We start from the raw sequence: 18,155 nt of genomic DNA on the forward strand, positions 1-18,155 counted from the left end.
GCAGCATGCACACACATAGCGTGGGATGAACATGAGCAACACATCTTGAAGAACAACAGTTACAAACCACTTTTTTTTCTGTCACTGTCAGGACAGCCTGGGCACAAGCAAAGCCAGCAACCAGGGGATCACAGTTTAAAAGATGTTACAGCATGTCAGTCCTATGGACTCATATGGAGCATTGCCAGAATGGAAGAGTGTGGGTATGCCTTTCAGGTTTGTCAGTTAGGTATGAGTTGACTAGGACGGGGCTGTACTCTTTAGCAGATTTATCACCCATCTGATCCGAGGGCACGCTGCCATTTAGCAGGATGCCATCGCTGCTGAGTCTGTTCTTTTTCCCAGGATTATTCACAACTTTTCATCGCTGTTCTTTGATGTAAAGTTTTTGATTATTTCCAGTGATCTCTGTCTTTATTCTGATACATTAGTCATGAATCCGTGCTCTCTTGATTTGGACGGTACTTTGTGTCTCCCAGTTTCCCCAGATTCCCCCTTTGGTACCAGTCTGCCTTAGCTTTGCACACATCACTGTGCTGAGGTATCTGCTACAGCAACAGTCCTGTGCAGGGATCTGAAGCAATCCAGCTGGTTGCTGTTTTATTTGTTTTTTCTACCACCTCTCATATTGATGTTTCAGGTGTTGGCCTGTTACCTATGGGTGTGTTGGATTCTGCAGAAGTCTTTAAATCAAGACTAGATGTCTTTCTAAAATTTATGCTGTAGCTCAACAGAAGTTATGGGCTTCATGGGTGAGATTCTCTGGCCTCTGCTATCACAATGGTGTCTTCTCTGATTTTAAAATCTGTGAATCTGTCGACTTGAGCATTTTGTGTTTTGGGTGACGTTGTTGCTCTGCTGGTCAGGAAATGAGAATTGTTGAGCTGGGGACTGGTGATAATATAAAGGAGTGGATCGTGCTTTCCTTTGGCTTTAATTTTTGATCCTCTGATGCCTACATTGAAGGGCATGTTTTCTGCTTTTTTCAATTCATCACCAGAAACTGCATGTTCTTTTCTGTGTGACGATTGTGACCATCTCACTTCTGCTGTGCAGCCCGTATTTCTGGAGTTCCTGTGTACATGTAGAAGAACAGAGGGAGGGCTTCTTTTTGGGAGTTTCTCCCATATCGATGCAGTGACACTAGAAGGAGAGGCTTGGGACTCCAGCACCCTGTCTTGTTGAGCCAGACACGCCAGTCTGCTCCAGCACAGACCCAGGGTCTGAACCACATGCCCCAAAGCTGCAGACTTAACTGAAAGCAGCTTAAGAAGTGTTGCTGTCTTTAACACTCACATGCCAAACTCCCAATGGGGTCCAATCCCCAAATAAATCCACTTTATCCTGTATAAAGCTTATAGAGGGTAAACTCATAAATTGTTCACCCTCTATAACACTCATAGAGAGATATGCACAGCTGTTTGCCCTCCCCCCCCCCGGTATTAATACATACTCTGGGTTAATCAATAAGTAAGAAGTGATTTTATTAAATACAGAAAGTAGGATTTAAGTGGTTCCAAGTAGTAGCAGACAGAACAAAGTGAATTACCAAGCAAAATAAAATAAAACACGCAAGTCTAAGTCTAGTACAGTGATAAAACCAAATACAGATAAAATCTCAGAGATGTTTCAATAAGTTTCTTTCACAAACTGGACACCTTCCTAGTCTGGGCACAATCCTTTCCCCTGGTACAGCCCTTGTTCCAGCTCAGGTGGTAGCTAGGGGATTTCTCATGATGGCAGCCCCTTTTGTTCTGTTCCACCCACTTACATATCTTTTGCATAAGGTGGGAATCCTTTGTCACTCTGGGTTCCCAACTCTCCTTCTCAATGGAAAAGCACCAGGTTAAAGATGGATTCCAATTCAGGTGACATGATCACATGTCACTGTAAGACTTCATTACCCACTTGCCAGCCCACAGGTATACAGGAAGACTTACAAATAAAACAGAGCTATCTACAGGTAATTGTCCTGGTTAATGGGAGCCATTAAGATTCCAAACCACCATTAATGGCCCACACTTTGCATAATGACAATAGGACCTCAGAGTTATATTTCTAGTTTCAGGTACAAGAGTGATACATTTATACAAATAGGATGAACACACTCAGTAGATTATAAGCTTTGTAATGATACCTTACAAGAGACCTTTTGCATGTAGCATATTCAAGTTACATTATATTCACACTCATTAGCGTATTTTTATAAAATCATATAGAGTGCAACATCACACCCCTCCCCATCCCTTCCAGCAGCCTGAAGTTCCACACTTCCTTGTGACCACACAAGTAAAAGCTGGCCCCACCGATACTTTGGGCTTCCCATCCATACCTGATTATGAGCATTTTTGGGGGGGCCCTAGGGCACCATGTTGGCTCCTGTCCCATTCAGGTATGTGCATGCTACCTCAAAATGGAGCAGACTGGAATACAGAGAAACCCATAGTCCATGTAGGTTAGAGCGTGCCAATCGAGTGGGAGGCAGCAGACTCAGGATAGTACAATCAAAGTGTTACCCTTACTTGGAAAGGTTTGAACTGAGTGGTGTGTCCTTGTCAGCACCCAGTTCTCTGTTTCGGGGACAGTATAACAGCAGCATTCCATTTCAACACCAACGTTGTCCTTAGTTTCATTCCCACTCTAGTAGGATTAAAATAATGTCTCCTAGGAATCGCACATACCGGTGGGTAGAAAGATTGATGGCAACTTTCAGGAGGCTCCTATTTATCCAGGCCCCTTGATGTACCAAATTTTCACAAGAACCCTTCAAAGAGTTAAGAGATCTGTCACCAGTGAGTAACATCTCTGAATCTCTCAGATCTGATTTTCCCAGAAATTACTAGCAAAGTTGCTAGAGCAACAGATACCAGCAGAGTATCACTTGCCTCTAGCTACGGCCCTTCCCAAGAGCATTAGGGTGGCCTAGGAGGCTATTTGATCCTTCTGCTTAGCATCCAGGGTCCCTACATTCTGCAGCCACTGAATCCACAACTTGGCCCAGAACTGTGCTCCAGAAACCAAACATTTAGCTTTTAAAAGAATTAGCAGGTAGATGTATAGTGATTAACTGAGTGGCCCTGCGTCAGTCACAGTGTGGGGAAGAGGGCCCAGGATCCTACACTCCCCGTCGTTGAGCAAGTGAGTAGAACTGTTGGTGGCTCTAACCTCTACAAAGGAGGCAAGATAAGAGCAGGGTCCTGTCCCCATCACCACATCCTCCCCATGCTAGCCAGTGGAACACAGCTGGCACACAGTAGTGCTCATTGCACCCTTGCAGAGAATGACTGAGCTGCTCCAGTGTGATTTCCGGTGATGGAGCTTGGCTGAGCTATCTGACATGACTCTAGAGACTGCTGTTCTGAGCAATACCTCCACATTTTCCACTCAGCCATGGCCACTGGCCTAAAACCAGTAGGTAGGCCCTGCATACAAGAGAAGGAACGTTGCTGGTAGGTGTATGTAGTACTGGTGATAAGTATTTGCTTGGCAGTCCTGGAGATGGAAGGGTTTTATCAGAACAGGTACAGTAAAGGCAGCCATATGCAAGCGTCACTGCCCTGCCAGTGTGCCTCAGTGCTGATCTGGAGTGAGCATGCCTAGAGGCGAGTGGAGGTGGGATGTCATGCTCTCTTCAGTCCTTGGCATCACTGCTGATTATCAGTTAAGGGGTGCCATTAGTGTCAGATATGATGGCAGATTGTTATATGGACACCAGCCCAGGAGAGACTGGACTGCACACTTCCAAGTCATTTCCCATGAATGTGCCATATAGACTTCAGATGATAGTGTCTGTTGGTCCTCAATGATCATTGAGGTGAAAAGTTATATCTTGTTGTCAGGCCCCTCAGCCATCCAGTACCCCAAACCAAAGCAGGTTGTATTACCTCCTCTTATCTCTTCTCTCCCACCCCCCACCCCCAAAAAAACAAAATCCTGCATAAGAAAAGAGGAAAGATGTACATTTTGGAAATTAGTGATACGCGATATTTATATGGGAGCTGATTCACACAGCTCAGTGCAAATACCAGTAACAGAGTCACAGCATATCAATGGATCCAAGAAGCTCCTGGAAGGAGAGTGTAAACAGAGAGGATGACAGTAGGAGGAGGAGAAGAGCAAGGGGCACATGGAGTGAGCAAAGGACAGAACAGGTCATCAGATGCCCATAAGATTTCCCATCTTTTTCCCCAGGGATTGGCATGTATGGTGCTATGGAGTTAGAGTGGCCACACGTCATACTGGACCATACTCGATATGTCCATGTTCTACTGCTACACAATGGGATTTGTCTTCACTCTGCCTTTGAAATGCTTCTCGGAGCAGCTGTGGAGGGATAGCTCAGTGGTTTGAGCATTGGCCTGCTAAACCCAGGGTTGTGAGTTCAATCCTTGAGGGGGCCATTTAGGGATCTAGGGCAAAAATTGGGGATTGGTCCTGCTTTGAGCAGGGGTTTGGACTAGATGACCTCCTGAGGTCCCTTCCAACCCTGAGATTCTATGAATTGCTCTTGTTATCTGTCGTTTCATGAGTACCACTTGCAATGGGATGCAAAACCGTCTCAGCCTCACAACCAGATGGGCTGCTGAGAGTATGGCTGTTCTGTGAACTTGATGAAAACAAACTATCTTATACAGGCCATCTGATTGATTGTGCCGAGCAGCCTCCAATCCTGATTCCTTCTACCCTTTCTTGTCAGCATTCTTTATCAGAGTGGTATGATGCATAGTTTGAAAACGTTCTTAAATCTTTAAAAATGCCAATTAAAACAGTGAATAACCAATAGCGAGTAATTAGTAGCAAGGACTGTGGTGGTGACTGAATTAGACTGTGGGTTCTGAATGTCCTTTCAACTTAGATCCATTTGCTAATGCCACTTCCATATTTTAGGCTCTAGACTGTGGGTGAATGGTCCGTCAGCCAAAAAGACCCACACAAATGACAAAGAAAAACAAAAACCTCCTCCCAGAGTTCCCTTGTCTCAGGGTTAAGTAAATAAAGTCTCCATCTCTCTCTGCCTTCATGGTCAAGCAAACAAAGTCATCCAATTATTTCCAATCTTCAGGAGTGAGACAGAGCTCCCAAACAGGCTCCACAGTTCTCTTCTTCTCAGTTTTGAAGCAGCATGTCGTTCTAGGAGCAGCTGATTTTCCTCACAGTGCCTCTTGGCAGTTCAGCTATTCCCAGCATCTAGTGCCTCTTTCTTTTAATCTGCTGCAGGCTGGTTTCCTAGGAGGCTAATAGGCCCCACCTACTTTTAGGCCCTGGCAATTAATCTTTCCCTCTCCACACAGAACCCTAGTCTGTATCCCCCAGGACTCCTTGGCACAGCTACCCACCTGGGCCCCAGACTGGAAGGTCTGTGCCTTCTAGCGTGTTTCTGGGACTCACTTTGCAAACAGAAATTATGGAAGGCTTTCCTCTATATTTTCTGTTTCCAACTGTGGATTCAATAGCAGGCTCATACGATGCTGAGCAGTGCTCAGGACAGGCTGGCAAGCTAACGCAGGAATATCAGGAGGTCTATGGGCTCTGGAGAAAGCAGAGGAACTAAGGCCTTATGGGAGATGGGCTGGAGGGGTAGCAATGGTTTTGGGCCATGAGGTGTGCGGAACACTGAGAAAGCTATCGTCCTTGAAGAGATGTGAGGAGTGGGGTTTAGAGACACCATGGGGTAAGAGGTGTTGATGGAGAACTGGAACCATATGGGGTTTGGAGGAGCCAGCGAGGAGGAAGCATGGGAAGATGGAAATCTAGGTGAGCTTGGTGCATGGGTGGTAGAGGTGGATGGGGCTGGGGACATGTGCGAGGGCCAGAAGGAAAGGCCCAGGGTGATAGGAGGGAGCCGTGTTGGAGTCTGGGATTTGAGGAAGCCAATGTGTGTGGATGGGGGGCTAAGGACCTGAGGAGGCAGTGGGATGTGGGGGAGGGCATGGGAGAGCTAGGGGTAAAAGTCCCTGTGGCTCACCGTGCCTGCAGAGCTGCCCCAGCCCTTCTAGCTCCCACCAAGACTCCCGGGATGGGATTTCCAAAAGCCCATAAGTGATTTAGGAGCACAACTCTCAGTGACTTTCAGTGGGATATGTGCTCCGAAGACACTTAGTGGCTTTAAAACTCCTTTAAGCTGTACAGACTGCCCACTGGGAGACAGAAGGGCTTTGGAGAGGAGTCAGAACCATGCTTTCCTAGCTGTCGGTGATATTTCACTACAGCCTTGGCTGAGAAGAGGAGAGAGATTGCCATTTTCTTTATTCACTGATAGCCTAGCAGTGTGTGCATTAGTACGGTCCTACTGTAACCTAGTGGTTCTGTTCAGTCCATATATGTATCCCAACAGTCATATGCTTATCCAAAGCCCTGATCTAGCAATAGGGATGGAAATTGCAAAAGAACGGGCTTTCTTATGGAATTTCCCATGCAGGTTCTGGTCACACTGTGAAAGAGCCTCAGGAGTTTCTAGTTCCACTTTCCATCTTTTCACTAAACAAAGATGTGCAAAAGGCATAACTGACAAAAAAACTGTAGCAGTTTCCTGCATTACCTCAATCAAAATAGATCCTGGATTGGATTCACCTTTGACTGGAGCTTCCAGAAAGATTGTATTCTCTTCAAACCATTTGCTTATCCTAGGCATTTGCTGGTATTGTGTATGGTATTTTATGGGAAAGGAGAAGATTAATAAGAAAAAGCCTGAAAAAAGTGGTTCAGGTATTTTGTGCACAAAAGTAACTGATCTGTGTCACTTGAGTTCATATGTAGCTAGAAAGGAAATAATAGAGAAATGAGATCATAAAGGCCAATTCCCCAACAATATTTCATAATGCGTTGGTTTCCTAAATTGCTAAATAAGCAATCCATTGTCATGTATTCAGAGAGAACTGCTGTGCGTCCCGCCCCTTTGTTAATACAAAAGAGAATATATTATGGTTTTTACTGTAGTTTGACAAGCAAGTTTTGGTGCTGTTAGTATTCCCTATACAGGGATGGAATTTACTTAGGAACATACCATACACAAAGGGGGTAAAAAGTGAGTCATGAATTAATTGAACTGCAGAGTTAGTGTTTCAGATGCAAATCTAGGATTATTACACAAGTTTGTTTTTCCATTTGATGGATAAGGACACTATAAAATCCCTTAAATAGATTTTAAAAAAATCCATGATATTGACTGTAAATATGGATATAATTCCATATGAAGCCAAATTCTGCTCTCAGAACTGCAAAGCAGATATTTTTATCAATATTCTGTTCTCTAGGCACATTCTCTAGGCACTTTAATCCTAAGTGCCAGTGTAACACTCCCAATGGTAATACAAGAGCACAAGTACCAACGTCAAGACAAACTGATAAACACCAGGCACAAATCACAAATTGGTTGTGAGTCCTAAACTTGGATTTCACCAACCACCTGCACTAAGTGAAAACTCCTCAGGCACTTTAACTGCTTTAGCGCAGAATCACAGTCCCCTTGGGTACTCCAGTCTGTTTGCCACCCAAGTGAGCATATCTCTGTGATAGATGGCCCATATACCAAGAATCACAGCAATATTCAGGTTACTCCTAATCCCAAAAGACCTGTCACTTACCCCAGGTCAGTTGTGCTTTAGGTCGCACCCCAAAGACAAAGCTTATAGCCAATCCAATAGTAAACTATATGAAGATTTAATAAATAGGAAAAGGAAATTAAAGAGTTATTTATAAGGTTAAAGAAAGAAATCATAGACACCCAAATGAATTACAGTCTTAGGTTTCAAAAAGTAATATAGACTTCTATAATCAACAAGCTCTATTCGTCCTTTAGCTGGGGATCTCTTGCTTATGCCTAGAAACTCCTTGCCTACCCAGAGACCAAGCAGCACAGAGGTCCTTAGTTCCTTTGGTTTCGGGTTTTTATCCCCCTTCTGCCATGTCCTCTGAGCTGCAAACTCAGCTGGTGGGAGGAGTCCACTTGTATGACTCATCTTCATGAGGAGGAGAGCAGAACAAGAGCCTTTAGTCCTTTTGTTGATCGTTTCTCAATAAAGATGTAGGGAGTTTCTAGAGCCGATCTGGTATCAATGGGTCTGCTATTTTGTGAGGGACATAGCAATTTTTATAGAAGAGCAGCTCTTCACACTAATTTATGTCCCTCTCCTATATGGTGATTCATACAGTCAGAGAGGCTCACGCTTCACCCACTCAGGTATTACATTACAATATGGAATACAGATAGCACAAGTAAGCTTAAGGCAGTCAGGAACTCACAAGCATTCAACAGAGTCCAAACACTACACACTTTCCTATAATTCAAATACCTGATCTATGAATATTAACTCACAAGTGAACCAGACAGATTCCATCTATGCATCTGTCAGTGTTCAGTTGAGACATGGAGACCTTGGCATGAACTGGCACCTGGTCTGCCAGCATCACAACACAGCCAGTACTACATTGTACTCTCCCTTCATGCATGCCATTCCATGTACATCAGTGGTACAGAATATCATGCTCAGGTCTGTTCTACAGATCAAAGAGCAAAGTTTTGTCCTAACTTTCTGAAATTGCCTTCGCCATCTCTGTAACATCAAATTCTGGTTGTGCCATGCATTCTTATTCTAAGTTTGAGTCCTACTAACCTGTCTGAATATATTTGCAAATGTTCTAAATTGAAGATTACATAATTCCTACTAATATTAAATTCTAGGTGGCAAATACATTTTTACAGTTGTTTTGTGGTTTGCAGCCCATTGTTAGTAGCGGTGATAGATTTTTATTTCTGTAGTGAAATGAAGCATAATTCCATAATGAGGTCACGCTGTTAAATAGCACAAAAAATAAATGGACTGTGGAGCAAATGAGGAGGTTTGGACATGAGTTTTCTGCCTTGAGAAAACTGTTGGAGACAATTCTCAAGATTAAGACAAACATGACGGTGAAAAAGTATAACAGCCTTTTTCAGTCTTTGGATTCCAGCCCCTCAGGCACTGCCATTGGTTGGCTGAGACCACTGGTCCTACACCCTGGCTCTAGTCTTTCTCTAAAGCAGATTTCTGCCACTACTTAGACCAAGTCCTCCCTGCCCATGACTTGGCTTCTAGCACTTCCTGCTATGAACCTCCAAAGGATCTCCTGCAGAAGACTCCAAGGCACATCCAAGGAGGGCCAGTTGGGAGTCATTGCATGTCAGTGCCACAGTATGAAAGGAATTAGAACTAAACATATATCCCCATGGTCAGATGCCATGTCCCAGGTATTTAAAGAAGAGCTTTCTAGATTCCACCAACCATCCTCACTACAGTGTGAAATATTCCCAGGTCTCCTCCATCCCACTCTGGCTGCTGGGATCTGACTGTCAGACTGTAATAAGCCTCAGAAATCCAGTCAGTGTGCCAAGGCTAACACCCTTAGTGGCAGGTCGTCAGCTTTCACCTGAAACACAACCTGGCATTAGAAGTCACTGTGCTGTTACAGGTGCCAGCTCAGGGGGAAAGGGCACTTACTTACTCCTCGCACAGCTCCCCAGGGCTTCTCACAGGTCTCCCACCTGAGGCTGCAAAATCTGGCAGGATATGCCACAACAGGATTGCCTGGCCCTACGAATCCTTTAAAGGAGCATTATTATTGTGACGAATGCCACAGTGTAATCTCTGCCTTCCACCACAATGCTGGCATCTTAAATAACAGAACCTCCTGTGAAATGTTCCCTCTCCCACGTCCATGTCCCCTGTGACAGGCTGCATCTCGGAAGAGCATGAGAAGCTTGCTGAAGTTCAGGGGGCGATAGAATCCCTTATTCTCATGGTCCATGTGCTATAACCCCAAGAGGGAATCTCTGGGAATTTGGCTTCCCAGTTGTTCTCATGTAACATCTCATTCCTGGAAGGGGTGGGGGTGAATCTGAGCCTGCGGTCTTAGTCTTTGTTTGCATTTCCCGGGCAGCTGTACTGGAGAGTGGAGTGCCGCCTTTGCTCAAGTTCAGCATTCTTTAGCCAGCAGATTTTTTTCTCACTGAACAACTGTTAAAAACATGTTTATTTGGGGGCAGGGCAGCTGGGGTGAAGGACTGTGCTCTCTACCAGGACTCTGGAGTTGGAGGACTCTCCAGGGCCCAGCTGCCTCTGTGCACTGGGAAGCAGACAACTGTGCCAGGAGTGCCCTTCTAGCACTGATGTCTTGGCCTAGAGACACAATCCTCTTCCCATCTGCAATACAGAACCCATCCCCTACGGCAACAACCCTACTACCCCTCCCCATCCCTGCTAAAGCCCCCTTCACATGACTGTTCATTGCCCCCTGCAGCCCTCTGCACTGTCTCCCCCCAAACTGCTGCAGCTCTGAAAACATCACTGCTGAACTGTTCACAGCAGGAGTTCACAGAAATGCAACCATGGCCTAGCTACATGCACTACACACAGGAGGGTCTCTGCACCCTTGGAGGACCTCGAAAGGAGTTATTGTGCTCTTAGGACTCTACCCAACTTTTCCAGGGCAGGTACAGTCACGGGAGACAGCAATTCCCAACCTTTGACCCTTCCCTGCCTCACCATTTTGATTACGACACCAGTTTATTAGACTGGGCCAAAAACTACAGTTTTTAAAAACCCTCAAACCAAACAAAAAATCTAGCCTGAATAAAGGGTTTGATTAAAAATGTAACTGGGTAGTTTTGCATCTAAACTTCCTCCTCGCTCATTTAGTCAGTTCACTAGCTGTTTGTGAGGCTCTGGCACAGTGCTGGTGGGTGGGAAGGGGCTGTGGCCAGCTCATGAGTGCTATGGTCGTGATCACCAGCTAGCAATGCAGTACCTAGGAGACCCTTGCAGCCAGTGTGCTGGGGGGCAGGGTTTGGGGGGAGGAAAGGTGACAGCCCCAAGCCCTGTGCTGAGCACATCTTAATCAGACCCAGCAATCTGGCCCATTGTTTGTTTTCTTAGCAATGGCGTTCAGTGGGAGACACACAAGGAGACCTGGGAAGGAACAGTACCTTTACTTGAATACTCCAAGGGTCCATTTTAACTCATCTTGGTGTCTGATGGATAGTTAAGCTTTACTACTTAGGTAAGGCCATTGAAAGTAATTTTTCTGGAAATGGGCTCAAAAGCATCCTGCTTTTTAAAAGAAAAGTGATTTGGCTCAAAAAGCAAATAATACTTTCTCCATTGCCTCAAGCAATACAGCATAGAAGACAAATCTGTCCCATTTGTAAACATTTTGGAACCACTGATATGTTCTTGGGATGAGTGTACTTTTAGTCTCCATAGCTCTTACAGTAGCACTGCTATAGTTAAGACTTATTTGGTAGTGCATAGCAACTCTTCCGATGGAAACATTGTCTAGACTACTGAGCATAGTATGAATGCAGAAATTTAAACAGAAAATGGGCTGCAAGTGAGCTACATTTGGGAAGAACTGTACTGGTTCAACAGACAGACACCTAAGCTGTGAGAAGCCAGAGCCCTCACCTTCAGTGGAGCTTGCATTGCTCCAAACTCCAGTCCAGTCTGGGAATATAAACCCCACTGTGGGTTTTATAGATTGTAAAGTTAGGAGTATTGTGTGATGTGATCATCTAGTGTGGCCTGTATAACACAGACTATAGCACTTAATCATAGAATCATAGATTAGGGTTGGAAGAGACCTAAGGAGGTCATCTAGTCCAACCCCCTGCTCAAAGCAGGACCAATCCCCAACTAAATCATCCCAGTCAGGGCTTTGTCAAGCCGGGCCTTAAAAACCTCTAAGGAAGGAGATTCCACCACTTCCATAGGCGACCCATTTCAGTGCTTCACCACCCTCCTAGTGAAATAGTTTTTCCTAATTAATATCCAACCTAGACCTCCCCCACTGCAACTTGAGACCATTGCTTCTTGTTCTGTCATCTGCCACCACTGAGAACAGCCTAGCTCCATCCTCTTTGGAACTCAAGTAGTTGAAGGCTGCTATCAAATCCCCCATCACTCTTCTCTTCTACAGACTAAATGAGCCCAGTTCCCTCAGCCTCTCCTCATAAGTCATGTGCCCCCGCCCCCTAATCATTTTTGTTGCCTTCCACTGGACTCTCTCCAATTTGTCCACATTCTTTCTGTACTGGGGGGCCCCAAACTGGACGCAGTACTCCAGATTGCTGAATAGAAGGGAATAATCACTTCCCTCGATTTGCTGGCAATGCCCCTACTAATGCAGCCCAATATGCCATTAACCTTCTTGGCAACAAGGGCACACTGTTAACTCATATCCAGCTTCTCGTCCACTGTAAACCCCAGATCCTTTTCTGCAGAACTGCTGCTTAGCCAGTCTGTCCCCAGCCTGTAGCAGTGCATGGGATTCTTCTGTCCTAAGTACAGGACTCTGCACTTGTCCTTGTTGAACCTCATCAGATTTCTTTTGGCCCAATCCTCCAATTTGTCTAGGTCACTCTATGCTAGTGGGTAGCGATAGGGTCCATCTACCTCTCCTCCCAGTTTAGTGTCACCTGCAAACTTGCTGGAGGTGCAATCGATCCCATCATCCAAGTTATTAATAAAGATGTTGAACAAAACTGGCCCCAGGACCGACTCCTGGGGCACTCTGCTTGATACTGGCTGCCAACTAGACATCGAGCTATTGATCACTACCCGTTTAGCGTGACGATCTAGCCAGTTTTCTATCCACCTTATAGTTCATTCATCCAATCCATACTGCTTTAACTTGCTGGCTTCTTAACTTCCTTGAATTAATTCCTGTTTGAAGTAGAGAAGCTCTTTTAGACAAACATCCAAACTTGATTTAAAAAGTGCCTTGATGGAGAATCCACCATGACCCATGGTAAATTGTTCCAGTGGTTAATTCCCCTGACTGTTATTTCTAGTCTGAATTTGTCTAGCTTCTACTTCCAGCCACTGGATTGTGTTAGACCTCTCTCTGCTAAATTAGTATGTGAGAGACAAGGTGGGCGAGGTAATATCTTTTATTGGACCAGCTTTTATTGGACCACCAGTAGATGGAAGAGACAAGCTTTCAAGCTACACAGAGCTTTTCTTCAGTCTGGAAAAGGTAACCAGAGTGTCACAGCTAACCACAATATGGGACAGCTTGTCAAGCGTAAGTGGTGAACCCATGTTTCCGAACCCCACTTAGAGTGAAGTTGACAATTAACCTCACTGCAGTCATAAGTCAAAGAAGGGTTAATAGGTTACAAATTGTTGTAATGAGCCATAAAACCAGTGTCTTTTTCATTTGAGGATAAGGACTGAGGTCAAATATGGAGTGATCGTTCTGTGAAAGGCGTTCGCCCACGGGTAATATAGTGTCTTTACACTATTCTGTGTGAGTTCATTCGAGATCGTAGTGATTGTATGGTTTCACCCACATAGTTGTTATTGGGACATTAGATGCAGTTAATACCAGGCAGCCGGGATCTCATTTTTTCAGGAAGTTACAGTGAATGCCATCTTTTGCTGGGATCTGTTTTTGGTCTTAGTAAGTGGTCATTACTCCTCTGTGAAGAAAGAAGTGGACGAGCACAGGTACATGGGGCCGGATGCGCTGCATCCGAGAGTGCTAAAGGAGTTGGCGGATGTGATTGCAGAGCCATTGGCCATTATCTTTGAAAACTCATGGCGATCGGGGGAGGTCCCGGATGACTGGGAAAAGGCTAATATAGTCCCATCTTTAAAAAAGGGACGAAGGAGGATCTGGGGAACTACAGGCCAGTCAGCCTCACCTCAGTCCCTGGAAAAATCATGGAGCAGGTCCTCAAGGAATCAATTCTGAAGCACTTAGAGGAGAGGAAAGTGATCAGGAACAGTCAGCATGGATTCACCAAGGGCAAGTCATGCCTGACTAATCTAATTGCCTTCTATAACGAGATAACTGGCTCTGTGGATGAGGGGAAAGCAGTGGATGTGTTGTTCCTTGACTTTAGCAAAGCTTTTGACACGGTCTCCCTCAGCATTCTTGCCAGTAAGTTAAAGAAGTATGGGCTGGATGAACGGACGATAAGGTGGATAGAAAGCTGGCTAGATTGTCGGGCTCAACGGGTAGTGATCAATGGCTCCATGTCTAGTTGGCAGCCAGTATCAAGCGGAGTGCCCCAAGGGTGGGTCCTGCAGCCAGTTTTGTTCAATATCTTCATTAATGATCTGGAGGATGGTGTGAATTGCACCCTCAGCAAGTTTGCAGATGACACTAAACTGGGAGGAGAGGTAGATACGCTGGAGTGTAGGCATAGGATACAGAGGGCCCTAGACAAATTGAGGATTGGGCCAAAAGAAATCTGATAAGGTTCAACAAGGACAAGTGCAGAAGCCTGCACTTAGGATGGAAGAATCCCATGCACCGCTACAGAGTAGGGACCGAATGGCTAGGCAGCAGTTCTGCGGAAAAGGACCTAGGGGTTACAGTGGACGAGAAGCTGGATATGAGTCAACAGTGTGCCCTTGTTGCCAAGAAGGCCAATGGCATTTTGGGATATATAAGTAGGGGAATTGCCAGCAGATCGAGAGACGTGATCGTTCCCCTCTATTCGACATTGGTGAGGCCTCATCTGGAGTACTGTGTCCAGTTTTGGGCCCCACACTACAAGAAGGATGTGGAAAAATTGGAAAGAGTCCAGCGGAGGGCAACAAAAATGATTAGGGGGCTGGAACACATGAGTTATGAGGAGAGGCTGAGGGAACTGGGGATGTTTAGTCTACGGAAGAGAAGAATGAGGGGGGATTTGATAGCTGCTTTCAACTACCTGAAAGGGGGTTCCAAAGAGGATGGATCTAGACTGTTCTCAGTGGTAGCAGATGACAGAACAAGGAGTAATGGTCTCAAGTTGCAGTGGGGGAGATTTAGGTTGGATATTAGGAAAAACTTTTTCACTAGGAGAGTGGTGAAACACTGGAATGCGTTACCTAGGGAGATGGTGGAATTTCCTTCTTTAGAAGTTTTTAAGGTCAGGCTTGACAAAGCCCTGTCTGGGATGATTTAGTTGGGGGATTGGTCCTGCTTTGAGCAGGGGGTTGGACTAGATGACCTCCTGAGGTCCCTTCCAACCCTGATATTCTATGATTCTATGATTCTAAGCTAAAGTGGCAGTTCAGCATAAAAACAAAGTACGGCTTTTTTAACAAACCCAACATGTTCTGGAGTTTTGTCCTGAGGTGGCATAGCACACAGGGCTGTATGTTATGAAGTGTAAAAAGGAGCAGTAAATCTATTTATAAACACAAATTCCTTTACACTGACCTGTTTTACTTACATAACCCTGCAAAACTATCAGTCACAAGTAACTCAAGGCAGTAAACATTAGAAGCAACTTGGCCCCTCTATGTTTCTGAACATTATGCAAGTGAAAAGCAGCTAAGTTTAATGCAGACTGGAAAGTGCAAACATTCCAGCAGATTAACTGTGAGGCTAGGGATAGGAACAATATTGGGTCCTGGGGCTTTCAATCCCGGCCGATTCTTGGCCAGCCTGCCAGGCTCTCCACCTCACTGATTGAGGCAATAGAGGGTTTCTGGGCACAGACCTCAGGGGTACATGGCTGAGCTGACTGGGAGTTGGAGAGGAAGGATTGGGTTAAGCACGTTAGGCTACTACAGAGAAGGGAGACTGGATGGCACCAAGGATTAGAAATGCACAGTGCAGAGACCCATGAGGGAGACCCACAAAAGGCTATGGTGGATTCTCCATCAGTTGGCATCTGTAGATCAAGATTGGGGGAGTCTCCTTCTGAAAGATCTGCTCTGACTCAACCAGAGCTGGATGCAGGAGTCACTGGGTGAGTCACTGGGTGAGGCTCTCGGGCCTGTGTTATGCAGGAGCTCAGACTGGAAGATCATAATGGTCCCTTCTGGCCTTAAAATCTGTGAACGTACACAGCATCAGGAGTGAGGGAGCTAAGCCAGCTTTTAACTTTTTCAGCTGCAAGTATAGGCCACAACCATGGCTACAATCTGCAGTGGAGCATTTCATCAAATAATTGCCACCCACAGCATTGTTGGTTCAGCTGTACTGGCATTAGCAATGCCTTCCAGCATTTGTACCAGCCTGTTTGAGTGTAATTTTAAACCTTCCTTTCAGACTCTAAAGCAGAGGGGGACAAACTACGGCCCGCAGACCACACCCTTCCCTCTGGCCCCCAAGCTCCTGCCAGGAGCAGGCTTGCAGAGGAGCCAGCCCAACTCCCCCGGCAGCACGGTGAGTGGGGCAGAGGCTAGCCCCTGGCCCCTCTTCTCCCTCCCTGCCTGCCTCGCAGTCACAGTTCCCCCAGCGCCTGGGCAGGGTGGCTGCAGCTCCTGCCAGGCAGCTTGGCTAAAGCACCACCAGACTTGGTGCTCCAGGGCGTCATGGTCAGGAGGCGGGGAGCAGGGGAAGTCCCAGGGGGGGAGGGCGAGGAGTGGGGCATCAAGGAGCCTGGGCCCTGCTGCCGGGGACAGGGGCAGAGCAAGCCAGGGCTCCCCTCCACCCCCAGCATGTTTGGCCCCTGTCCTCAGCAAGCAAGCCCAGACAGGGAGCAAGCCCTGCCCAACTGCCAGGGAGAGTAGTTGGAAATGCACAGGAAAAGGACTGAGCCCCTCTTTCCCCCGTCCCACAGGTAACATGGGGCGGGAAGAGCAGGGAAGGTTGGATGGGCAGGTGGCATATGTGTGCATTTGGTGCAAGGAGCTCCTGGCCCTCAGAGTCTGTGTACGGGCTTTGGAGGCCAGGGTGGTGGAACTGGAGGAGCTAAGGGAGGCAGAGAGGTAAGTTGATGAGGCTTTCCAGGACACTGTAGATTTGTCCCACCTCCGGTCAGACAGCCCCTGCACTGTTAAGGAGGATGAAAGGCCCAGAGAAGGAGAGCAGTCAACGGGAACAGAGGGAAACCTTCCCATAGTTGAGACCCTCCTTCCAGATGATGTTGGGGTATCCTCTCAAACTGAGGTTGCCTCTCCGGGGGAGGGAACTCCAGTCATTAGGAAAAGGCAGGTGTTAGTAATGGGAGATTCGATCATTAGAAACATAGATAGCTGGGTTTGTGATGACCGGGAGAACCATATCGTGACTTGCCTGCCTGGTCGAAGGTTGTGGATCTCTCGAGGCATCTAGATAGACTTCTGTGTAGTGCTGGGGAGGAGCCGGTGGTCATGGTACATGTAGGTACCAATGACATAGGGAAGGGTAGGAGAGACGTCCTGGAGGCCAAATTTAGGCTGCTAGGAAAGAGACTGAAATCCAGGACCTCTATGGTGGCATTCTCAGATATACTTCCAGTTCCCCATGCAGGGCCAGGTAGGCAGGCAGAGCTTCAGAGTCTCAATGCATGGATGAGACGATGGTGTAGAGAGGAGGGGTTTAGATTTATTAGGAACTGGGGAAACTTTTGGGATGGGGAAGCCTATACAGGAAGGATGGGCTCCACCTAAACCAAAGTGGATCCAGACAGCTGGCACTTAACATTTAAAAGGTTGCAGAGCAGTTTTTAAACTAAGAGATGGGGGAAAGCCAACTGCTGCAGAGGTGCATGTGGATCGGACAGAGACTTCTCTTAGAGGAGAGTCTATTGATAGAGATTCTCTAGGTTTTAGTCAGGAGGAGAGGATGGAAGAGGATAAAGTATGGGCCAGATCAGACGAGAAACATTCACATAAAGAATCTGACATCAGAAAAGGGCAGACAAATAAACAGTGACAAGTTTTTAAAGTGCTTGTACACAAACGCTAGTAGTCTAAATAATAAGATGGATGAACTAGAGTCCCTTGTGTTAAAGGAGGATATTGATATAATAGGCATCACAGAAACCTGGTGGAGTGAGGACAATCAATGGGACACAATCATTCCGGGGTACAAAATATATAGGAAGGACAGAACAGGTCGTGTGGGGGGGGGGGGAGTGGGTCTATATATGAAAGAAAATGTAGAATCAAATGAAATAAAAATCTTAAATGAATCCACATGCTCCATAGAATCTCTATGAATAGTAATTCCATGATCTAATAAGAATATAACAGTAGGGAACTATTATCGACCACCTGACCAGGACAGTAACAGTGACGATGAAATGCTAAGGGAGATTAGAGAGACTATCAAAATAAAGAACTCAGTAATAGTGCAGGATTTCAATTATCCCCATATTGACTGGGTACTTGTCACCTCAGGACGAAATGCAGAGACATCATTTCTTGATACTTTAAATGACTGCTTCTTGGAGCAGCTGGTACAGGAACCCA

At 46.0% G+C, this 18,155-nt stretch overlaps 1 protein-coding gene across 6 annotated transcripts in view; it reads left to right on the forward strand.

The window, feature by feature from the left end:
• Positions 1–18,155, forward strand: part of ATF6 (activating transcription factor 6) — a 440,808-nt gene that overhangs the window by 302,679 nt on the left and 119,974 nt on the right. For 3 of the 6 annotated variants that reach the window (XM_075131428.1, XM_075131427.1, XM_075131426.1), the window contains one exon: positions 16,027–16,143. The exons of the other annotated variants lie outside the window; for them this stretch is intronic. In XM_075131428.1, coding sequence (XP_074987529.1) covers positions 16,027–16,143 — 117 coding nt within the window. The remainder of the gene's footprint in view (positions 1–16,026; positions 16,144–18,155) is intronic. 6 annotated transcript variants of the gene reach the window in all.

The sequence above is a fragment of the Caretta caretta genome, chromosome 8 (assembly GCF_965140235.1).
Source record: "Caretta caretta isolate rCarCar2 chromosome 8, rCarCar1.hap1, whole genome shotgun sequence".
NCBI classification, from domain to species: domain Eukaryota; kingdom Metazoa; phylum Chordata; order Testudines; family Cheloniidae; genus Caretta; species Caretta caretta.